Source organism: Corvus brachyrhynchos, unplaced genomic scaffold, assembly GCF_000691975.1.
Source record: "Corvus brachyrhynchos isolate BGI_N302 unplaced genomic scaffold, ASM69197v1 scaffold245, whole genome shotgun sequence".
NCBI lineage: Eukaryota > Metazoa > Chordata > Aves > Passeriformes > Corvidae > Corvus > Corvus brachyrhynchos.
In genome coordinates this window covers 5,821,548-5,832,100 of record NW_008238988.1, presented here as the reverse complement: position 1 = coordinate 5,832,100, position 10,553 = coordinate 5,821,548, and the positions used below count along the sequence as shown (strand labels likewise).

The 10,553-nt window shown below is 40.5% G+C and overlaps 1 protein-coding gene across 1 annotated transcript in view; it reads right to left on the bottom strand.

The window, feature by feature from the left end:
* Positions 1-10,553, bottom strand: part of SAV1 (salvador family WW domain containing protein 1) — a 13,958-nt gene extending 3,405 nt beyond the window's left edge. The window contains exons 1-3 of the mRNA XM_008637321.2: positions 10,078-10,553; positions 2,788-3,058; positions 1,807-1,950 (exon numbers count right to left, since the gene is read on the bottom strand). Of these exons, the coding sequence (XP_008635543.1) occupies positions 1,807-1,950; positions 2,788-3,058; positions 10,078-10,519 (857 nt within the window). The 5' untranslated portion in view covers positions 10,520-10,553. The remainder of the gene's footprint in view (positions 1-1,806; positions 1,951-2,787; positions 3,059-10,077) is intronic.

The following is a 10,553-nucleotide window of genomic DNA, read 5'->3' as shown; positions in this document are numbered from 1 at the left end:
ACCTCCCACTAGCCCAGGTTGCTCCAAGCCCCAGTGTCCAGCCTGGCCTTGGGCACTGCCAGGGATCCAGGGGCAGCCCCAGCTGCTCTGGGCACCCTGAGCCAGGGCCTGCCCACCCTCCCAGCCAGGAATTTTTCCCTATAAAGTAGGGACTATTTTGGCTAACACTGGACTCTCTATTAAGCTTTTTCTAACCCTAATTCTTTTCCTCTAGAGAAATTTGTTGGAAAAACCCCTAATATTCCCTATTTTTGCCATAATGATCTACTTTTCTCAACAAAAACAACTGGGCTTTACAGCTACATGGATTTACAGTGCCAGGGGTAAGTAAGAAACCGTAAGAAAATAAACCAAATTATTTCAGTGCAAAACTGTGCTGATAATTAAAACCTTGTCTCAGCCTACTTGATAGAAAGAAATCCCTGAGTAATTGTTTGTCTTATATTTCTTTCTCAAGTTTGAAGACAAATATCCGAAAGAATCCACACAACACAGACTGAACTATTTAAAATTACATTGTCTGGATGTGCCAAAGAGCTAAATAAAAAAATGCAGCTGCAGGCAAAAACTGGAAGTATTTCTAGGGAACAAATCCTACAGGCTACAGGAACTAAGTGTGGAGCCTCAGTGAACTGGGGGATTTTAGGGCAATTTAAATCTTTATGGGCTGCTGGCAAACCCAGCAGTCACAAGAAGTAATAAAACTCATTCAAACTGTAGTTACTAGAAGCAGGTAATAAAAATAGGGAAATTTTTTTAGTGGGAGTCACATCTCAGCCTGAATTTGCAATTCCAGACTGGCCTCGCTGCTGTAAAACTGAGTTTCCCCATATTCTCCCTACAAATAGTACATGATTTAATAATTATTAAACCATATTTGGGGTTTTATTGCTTTCTATTCAGTGTAACTGTTCTGCAGAGCTTGCACCCATTAGAAAATCTCATTTGTTTATGCTGACTCAAACCTTTTTTTTGGAGGAAACTCCCTGTTCCTGTAGCAGTTTATGTGACAAAATAACTTTTTATTACCACTTAGTTTTTAATTCAATTTCTTGAACAGAAATATAGGAATAGAAATATAGATGTCAGCCTGTATTTGGCCTTCCAGGGCCTAAAGGGGCTCCAAGGGAGCTGGAAAGGGACTTTGGACCAGGGATGGAGGGAAGGACAAGGGGAATGGCTTTATAAATTTAGGTTGGCTATCAGGAAGAAATTGTTCCCTGTGAGGGTGGGGAGGCCCTGGCACAGGGTGCCCAGAGCAGCTGTGGCTGCCCCTGGATCCCTGGAATGTTCCAGGCCAGGTTGGCCAGGGCTTGGAGCACCGTGGGATAGTGGGAGGTGTCCCTGCCCATGGCAGGAGTTGGAATGGGATATTTTTTAACTTCCCTTCCAACCCAAACCATTTCATGATTCTATGATTTAAAATTCTTAAGGGTGAAGGAAAAGCTGTGCTGTTTAAAAAGAAATATAAGAGACATGAGGAAGTTACACCCTAAAAATGTTTCACATATTTTCTGAGCACGTGGTACTGCTCTTGTAAATACTCTGAAAGCAAAACACATCCTTCACTCTCTGACAGAGCTTTCTGCAAGTTGTGTGAGCTGCAAGAAGTGATCACTTCAAGTAATGCCTGAAACAAAGCAAATTAATGTGGTAAACATTTGGTACAACTCCCTCAGGCTGTCAACCTCAGCCCTGATGCAGCTAAAAACCAGATACTCCACAAGCTCCACTGTCAGTCGTGGAAATCCAAATTTTTTTTCACTTTCAGTGTGAAATGCAGAAGGAAAAAAGGCAGAATCTCACTTGACAGGAGCCCTGGCATAGACCTGCAGCCAGTCAGGGATCTCAGCACTGTGGTAGGGGTTGGCAGGGACCAGCAGGGGTTGGCTCCTCTCCGCGGGCTGCGGCTGGTAGGACACGGGGGGCGGCTGATCGTAACGGGGAACGCTGCAAGGGACAGGGACAAGCGTCACCTCCACTGCAATCATGGAGTTATTAACATTACACAGACATTAATTAGTGCAAAGGCTGGTGTGCAACCTCACACGGGGCGTTGCCTCAGCTGGCCCGCACCGAGCAACCTGCTGCTGCTGTTGTGGTAGAATTCACCTCAGCCCCACTCACCAGAGCACAACAAAGCCCTGGAGCTGTTCTTAAAAGTATTGATTCATATAATCCACCAGTTAATGTATTAGAACAGATGTATTCAGGCAGCAGCTGATCAGAGTTATTCCATATAAAGGTATCCCTATGTATTTATTTATCGTTTGTGCCACAAGCTGAAGAACTTTCTCTTCCTGGGTATCCGCAGAATAGACTGAGCAGGAGAAATTAACAGTTAATTAAATATTAACAATTAACTGTTAGATTTGGTGTGTATTAACAATTAATATTGGATTTGGTGTGTATTAATTTTATTTTACCTTGAAATTATGAGTAGCTAAAATATCCATTTTAATTCCAGACAAGACTTAATTCATGTTTCACATGTTCAGAGCATCTCCAGGAACATCAGATCAAGCTTCCTTTCAGTTTACATTTCAATTCTGTTCTCAGCAACTCTGATGTTTTACTGACAGCTGAAGAGCTGCTTTGTTAGATTTAGGAGCAATATCCTGCTTCTAAACTTCAGAAACATGAGACAAACCCCCAACTTTTTCTAAAAACCTTACTGAGAACCAGCAAAGCTGAAAATAAGGATTTTTTGTATTTGATCCAAACCCAGCTCCACTGCCCTAAGTGGACAAAGAAACCCAGGCAGAGCAGGGAAGGTGGGAGGCTCACCTGGGAGCACAGGGGTGTTTGTACTGAGCCCTTTTGTTGATGTGATCCACGTAGTAGACCCCGAATTCCGCGGACTCCACGCGCTCCCAGCCTGGCGGGAGCCCCTCCCGCTCCAGAGGGTGGCTCCAGTGGGTTGTGTTCGTGTTGTGATCTATGTAGTATTTCCTTCCTCGGATAGTCCAGTCCACTGACCAGCCAGGAGGAAGAGGTAAATCTTCAGAACTATGATTTGTTAAGTTTCCTAAAGATGTAGCAGCAACTCTCCCGATGCCTACAACAAAGGGAGATCAGTGGTTAGTTCAAGATTTACAGAAATTTTAATTTCTGTTAATAAATTATTACAGCTGCTTCATTTATCAACAAAAAAAAACCCCACAGCTCTTTTTCTAGTTAAAGTCAGAAGTGAAAACCATCCAGAAAAATCACTGAGTCCCAACAAAGCCTTTCAGGTGAACCAGTCAAGAACAGCAACAGGACAAGGTAAAAGGAGAGAGGAGAGACAAGCAGGGTTGGGGGTACAAGAGCTGACAGGAATCAGTAGCTGATTAAATTCCCACCTTTTCCCTGGAAACAGAGCACAATTGGGATTTACCTGTCACTAAATTTAAGAGATTGCTCAGTAGCACTTTGAATTATGTGATTTGTTGTAACACACAGAGAGCTTTTACAAATTAGCAGCTGGATGGTGAGACGTGACTACAGGAACAGCTCCTTTCCCATCCCTTCCTAGGGATACTCGGGAAGCTGGGTGAAATAAAAGCTAGATGAGCAAGTACAGAAAACTCATATAAAAACCACCCCCAAGACACCCAACCACAAAAACCAAGTGACATAATCAAGAATTCTGCAGGTTCTTTCCATCCCTGGGAATTCGCTACGTCCTGGATGTGCTGGGCTAAATTCAACTCTCTTTTAAAATTCATTTCAAGTAATTCCCTCCAGTCACTCACAGTTAAACAGTTCTACAGTTAAACACTGTCTGGTTTTAAAGACAATTCCAATTATCTTTTCATCCCACAACCAAATAGATCTATTCAATCCCATTATCACCAGAGTTTGTGTGTTACTATTTTCCATAGCCAGCAGAAGGGATTTGGGAGTCACTTTTCCCACTTTTTTAGAAGTCAGAAATCACCCCCTCACACATTTACTGACAGGAATACACCCCCTCCTTCTTTTTTTCAGGAATAACATTTTTGTGGGGTTATTTTTTGAGAGAAGGGAAACGCAGAGTCTCTCTAATCTAAAATGACAGCCTGAAATCTGGGTGAGCTATTTCTTAACAAAATATAACAATAATCCAAAATAAAGTTACAGGAAGGCTCCAAAACAACTGGATAAATAAAAAATAAATTAAACTCCCCCTCAAAAACATCCTCCTGAGTTTCTTTAAAGCTTTATCCTCATCCATAAATCTTTTTCCAGCATTGCCATGTTCTGAGCTGTTTGGCCTTAAAGGATTTCCTCGTTTCAGTACTTACCTATTTGTCAGCATTATCAAGGGAAGCTGATGGCTGTGTCCATCTTTAATTAGGATTGAACAACCTAGACCTTAATTCCAAAGACACATCCTGGAGGCTTCCTGACCTTTGGAAGGACTGGGGCAGGGAAGCTGGTTCAGCCCCTTGCTACAGTGGAGGCACTGGTTTGGTTTTCATGCCACTGACAAAATACAAACATTTCAGCTTCTTGAAAATGCAGTGCTTGGGATAAACAGATCCAGGATTTCCCCCAATTAACTGAACCTCTGGGTTGTAATTTCATGGATGTGTAAATAGTGACTGTTAAATCAACACTGCCAGGAGATCTGAACACAAACTTGACTGAGGGGGAAAAAAAAAAATCCGTATTTTTCTGTTTACTGTTAAAATCTGCATATCCCTGTATTTTTCTTACAGTTCCTCCTCCTGAAATTCTGGCCTCAAATCCATAGATATTTATATTTACTCCTTGGGGTAAAGGTTAATGCTTCCCAACAGCTGGAAGAGGTGCCAACCTCTGCACCACCACGTTCTCCTGACACATGGATTCTCCCAATGCCAGCTTATTTTTAATTTCCAAGATGCAAAGAACGAAAGTAACACCAGGCCATAAATGTTTTTTCCATTCCTTTTGCCACGTTGATTTCATACATGAAGAAGCAGAGCCATGCCATAACAGAGCCATTCTAATAGCAGAGCCATTAAAATAAATTTATACAGATGTAGAAATTACCAGTTTTGAACAGTGTTCTATGAATGTGAAATCAAAGTCTAGACTTATAAACTGATGGTTTTAACTATCATTTTTTCCCTTAAATCACAGATTATATTGGAATATTCTCTGTGTTGGAAGTTTTAAGATGTTGATATTGATAGGGCCATAAAGCCTTCAACCCAGTGTGGCATGAAAATCAACAATTAGTGCAATTTAGACATTTTCTCATATAAAATTCTTTTTTAGAGATCAAAAGAAATTGTCTGTTGGCTTTCCTGATAAATCTCAGCTGTTCCTTTGTGGGAGAATGGATACACACTAAGAGAAAAAGCTCCTCCTATAGTTCTGAACAGTAAGAGAAGAGGAAAATCAACTTTTTAATATATATAAATATACCTGTAAGTATCAACAATAAGACCAAACAACACTTGGAAGAGTAAATTCCTATGTGACCTTTTCCAAAGCATAACCCAAAGAAGAAAGTTCCAAGACAGCCTAAATCCATGGACTGTGAACACTGCCTTTTCCATGGCAAATTGCCAGGAATGACATTTTCTGTATTTAAATTCCAGGTAAAGTCTGAGCTCTAAAGCATTTTCACAGCAGCCCAAAGCTCCACACAGGATTTTCCTGCAAGCACCAGGGATATTCCCTGGATTATGGGCTGGCACCAGATTTATGTATCCCAAATATAAAACCTGAACAGTTTTTATACAAACATCCAGTGTAAAACCTGGGGTTTTCCTGGCATGGAGGACATGATCCCTACCACAAGATACACTGATTCATTGTAACTCTCAGGACTTTTTTGCTCACACACTCTTTTAGCTGTAACAAGACAGAAATCCTCATTCTTCCTGCTTTCCCAAGGAACACAGTTGCTTAAATTATCCACTTTTTCCAAATGTTTCCTTTCCTCTGCTTAAGGATGAGCACTCTCTGGAGTGGCATTATCAAACCTCAAGGATCGTCAACAGTTAATTTAAATGTATGCATTTGTAAAACCTTTTCAAAATGTCTCTTTTGAGCTTGTCAAGCCTCATTTGGAAATTCTGAATATAATATAATACAATATAATATAATATAATATAATATAATATAATATGGGGTATTTTTTGGTTCAGCTGTTACTTTTAAGGAACATCAATATTAAAATTATTTGAGGCTTTAATTTTCCTTCCATTTCTAAAATCTTCAACTTAAAATCTTGAATTAATTACCTTTGAGCACCACATTGCAATGCACTTTATCAATGCAAGGAGTTCTTTCTCTTAAAAATGTAATTGAAGCCAATAAAGTCACAAGTGAGAATAATCTGTAGTGTGTTCTTCACTCAAGGAAACTGTGTTTGGTTTGTTCCTTTGGGAAGGAACAAAGGAACTGGAAGTGATGTCAGTGCTTTCCCAGCTCAGTAAAAGGGCTTTACTCTGAGGGCATCCTGCCTGGAAAGAAGTCCAAGCCCTTTGGAGCAAAGATTTCCAGGCCAGCTAAGGGCAGCTCTTCAGGTAAGAAGGACAGGAGAGAAATCCCATCACCAGCATAAAGGGGAAAGAGTTTTGGAGAAAGCCTCACTTGGGTAGAAAATGCCCTGATGCTGGCAGAGAAACTTCAGAGCCCAGGAACTCCCCACATGTGGCTTCACCCAAATTTCCAAGTGCTGGAGAACAAATCTTACAAAACAGTATTTGTCTTTAATTAGCCCAATTGTCTTGAGAGCCTTTTTTGAAGATGCCAAAATCCTCTCCCTTCCCCTCATCAGTGCGGGGTGAAGAGCAGGAAGAGAAGATGAACAAACTGTTTAATTTTGAAGGAGTAAGTAATAATAAAGTAACACAAAGTTCCAGTAACTGTCCTGTTTAGACAGGTCTGCAGGTCCCAGGCCTTCCTAACCCACTCCAGAGCATCTGAAGGAACTTCCTGAGCACAAGCACCACTTTAGTTGGTGGGAATGGGGTGTTCCAAGCAAGCACAAACTCACAAATAGGAAATGACAGGAAGAACTCTGAAAGCTTCAAGAATTATGCTGCAAAATTACTGCAAAATCAGCACAAAAGAAGAACAGGGCAGGAACTGCCATTTGTTTAAAAATGTGAGAAGTGTACACACAGAAAAATAAAACCAGTGCTATTTCAGCTCTAAATGGGTTTCATGCCATCATTTGTATCTATTTTGCTCTTACATTAAACAAGTTTGCAATTTTTAAGGGGTACAGCTTAACAGACGAACCAAAAGCACACTGGATTCTCTGTTGACTGTTTTTCTCCTGTGACATCCCAGTGAACTCATCACAATCCACCACCAGAAAGTGCCTTTACAGTGTGATTTCAAGCTCAGCAATTTTCACAGAAGACACAGAAGAATGTTTCAGCTTACCGCTCACACAGGTACAAATAACTCTGAGGTCTTGGTTACAAGTTAGTTCCAATCTACACTGTAGGTATAACTTCAACCACAGACCTCCCCAAAACTTTAACCTAGAAGAGAGGAAAGAGATGGCGAGGAAAGACAGGTAAAGTCTCTTAGAATTAAAAGTTTGAAAAGGACACTAATAAAAAAAAAAAAAATCAAAAATCTAAGAAATGCCACAGAGGTAGCTAAACATACAAAATTAGGAGGTATCTCAACTGAAAACACTGGTCAGGAAAATCAGCAGCATTGAATTGCTAATTAGAAACAAATTTAATGAAAATATGGAAAGGAGGACATGGTAGAAGTGAATCACAATGAGAGAGAAAACATGACTTCAAGGAGAAATGCCTATGGAAGGACATGGCACTGCTAAAACATCAACTGCTGAAAAACCACAGGGCTTCCCTAAAGACCTGGCTGAACACTTTGAAGATCTCGGTAGGAATGTTTTGAACTTCTCTCCAAATTACAAAGAGGAGAATCTTGATTTTGAATGAAAGCTGAAATTCACAGGCACTTCTTCACCTCCAGACTGCAGCTTCCCAAAAATCATCTCAGTGTGACCACCATGAAATATCATCAAAGCAAGAACACCTTGTGTTCACCAGGCAACATCTCCTTGGGAATCCACCCACACCACACCAGAACTGGCCAAGGGGACCTTTAGAGGGAGGCTGGGAGAGGAGGGAAAGGGGAGAAGGCAGCATTTACAAACTCCAGCTAATAAACAGACTTTTCATTTGGAACTGCAGGCATTAGGCAATTTTGCCATCAATTATCTCAATGAAGAGAAACACCAATGGGGATGTGTAAAGAAAAAGTTAATTTAGACAAAGACAGTGAAAGCAACAGGCTCAGTATTCTGGAAATGCAAGAAAAAGAAACAAGGAATTACAGAGAGATTTGGGTAACTCAAGGAAAACACTGAAGGTCTGAAGGCAATGGAAGGTTCAAATAAAAAGAAGCTTAACAGTGAGATGAAGGAAGTAACAAAATCTAAAATTTTCTTTTTTTGGGCCACATAATTCTTTAAGAAAAAGGAAAAGAGGATTTTAAGAGTTCATATGGAGATGAAAAAAAACTGAGGAAAGGGAAAATATTGGCAGTTGAAAGGCTCACCTTTGTCTCTCCCTACAAGTGCATGACATTAAATACTCACCCATCACAAACCTGTGTAGAATTTGTTCAAACTATTAAATGTTAAAGTACGAAAATGAATGACAAAACCAAGCAAACAGGAGCAGCTTCTTTATGATTTCCAGGGCTAAGAGGGCACAGGTCAACAAAGAGCAGGAAAAAAAAATCTATTTAGGAAGATGTTGCTACAGTTGAGAAAAATATGGCTGTGGAGCCCTTCTTTTAAAAATTTGATATATTAACCTCCACTTCCAAGCTACAGCTTCATTTCTGGAAATCTCCTCAGCAGACACAGCTACTGTGGTAATTCTGAAGGTTAAATTGATGGATTGGTTTGAGAAATCCTCCCCTCCTGCCTCTCCTCCCTAAAATATCCCAGCACACACTACTAGGTGCTTGTTACCTGGACCAGGTAAATGTTTAATGACTGTTGGATGAGCATCAACTGGCAGAGGTGGATGGTTTGCACACAAAATCCAAGTAGATCACATATATTAACATTTAACAAAATAAAAGGAGGATTGAAGTAGCAGGCCTTAAACACCATCATTTCAGAATTTCCCTGCTGGAGTTTCCATTTTTCATGGAAGTATTTCTGTGCTGAAGAAAACAAAAGCACTGACAGGTTCTAATCCCACACACGAGGTCAGTAGCATTAAAAGTTGATGTTCTGCCCCGCAGATTTATTTTTCTAGACAGGAGGTTTATTTTATTAGACACCAATTGCTATCTTGTTTACAGATTATAAGTGACAACGAATTTCATATTGAAGGTACATTATTTACAGGTTTGAAATGTTTGTTTCAAACTCCTCCTTGGGCATAGGTTTTGTAATATCAAATACAGAACTAAGTATTTCAGAAAAATAATATTTAATGGATTCTTCTTTCTTATGCTGTTCTGTTTTAGAAAACAAAGGCAAGTTGCAGTCAAAGTAAGGGGGGAAGAGGCATATTTACAAACAATTTTAAAAGCTAAAGGAAAGGAGGCAAGGACTAGGAAGTCAATTTCAGCACTAATTAGATGCCAATTTGCTAATTACACAAAGCAGTCATTTCTCCCTTTTACTATTTATAGGAAATTATTTTAATTATTGAGGTCAAATCCAAACAATGAAATTAAATAATAAGATGATAATTAAAATTTAATGATCATAACAATAATAATAATAATGCTGCAATATAATTTAGAGCTGTTTGTTAATTCTCTACAGCATGAAAATAGGAGATGTCCCTCAATGAATAAAATTCCTTGCTAGCCAGCAAATGATGTGCAGAGGAGACGTACATATGCCTGGCATTAAAAAACCCAAACTTGCTTGACCTTACTCAGTTTACTTAGTAAAATAATCCTGGTTTAAGTCTGTTTTTCCTTTCTGGGTATGTGTGATCAAACTCTCAATTCTAATTATTTAGATCCCAGAAATGCCATGAAAAAGCAGCTCTGTCCTACACACCTCAAACACGATCCTGATCATCCAGACACACCTCTGCACCCGAACTCTCAACCAAAACCGTATTTTTAACAAAAGCAACAACGAATCCTTACCTGAAGTGTGCCTCCCATGGTTCTGGGACATCCTCTGGAAAAGATCACTGTTGTGTTCATAATACCTGTAGTCCTCGTGCAGGCGGTCGTTCAGCTGACGTCTCCTCTGGGCATCGTAGAAATGATCATAGTAATAGCCCCGGGCTCCGGCGTCGCCGTTCTCCAGCCCGGGACTGGCTTCGGAGAGGAAGGACTGCGAGGAGGAGCCGTATTCCCTCGGGACCTCAGCCAAACTCCTGGCAAGGTAGGAAGGTGCAGACAGTCTGTTGCTTTCTCGCCTCATTATTTCGTGAGGTGGCCTCTGCACCGGAGTTCGGAGGAAGCTCTGGTTCCTGGAAACAATTCCATCTCCCCCCGGCGGGTAGGCAGAGGATGTGGAGTCGGGAGGGCAGATATCAGTTCGTCTTGGAATGGTCGGACCGTGACGGATAAATGAAGGCATCAGATCTGATAGAGAGCATGGAGGAGAAGTAAGA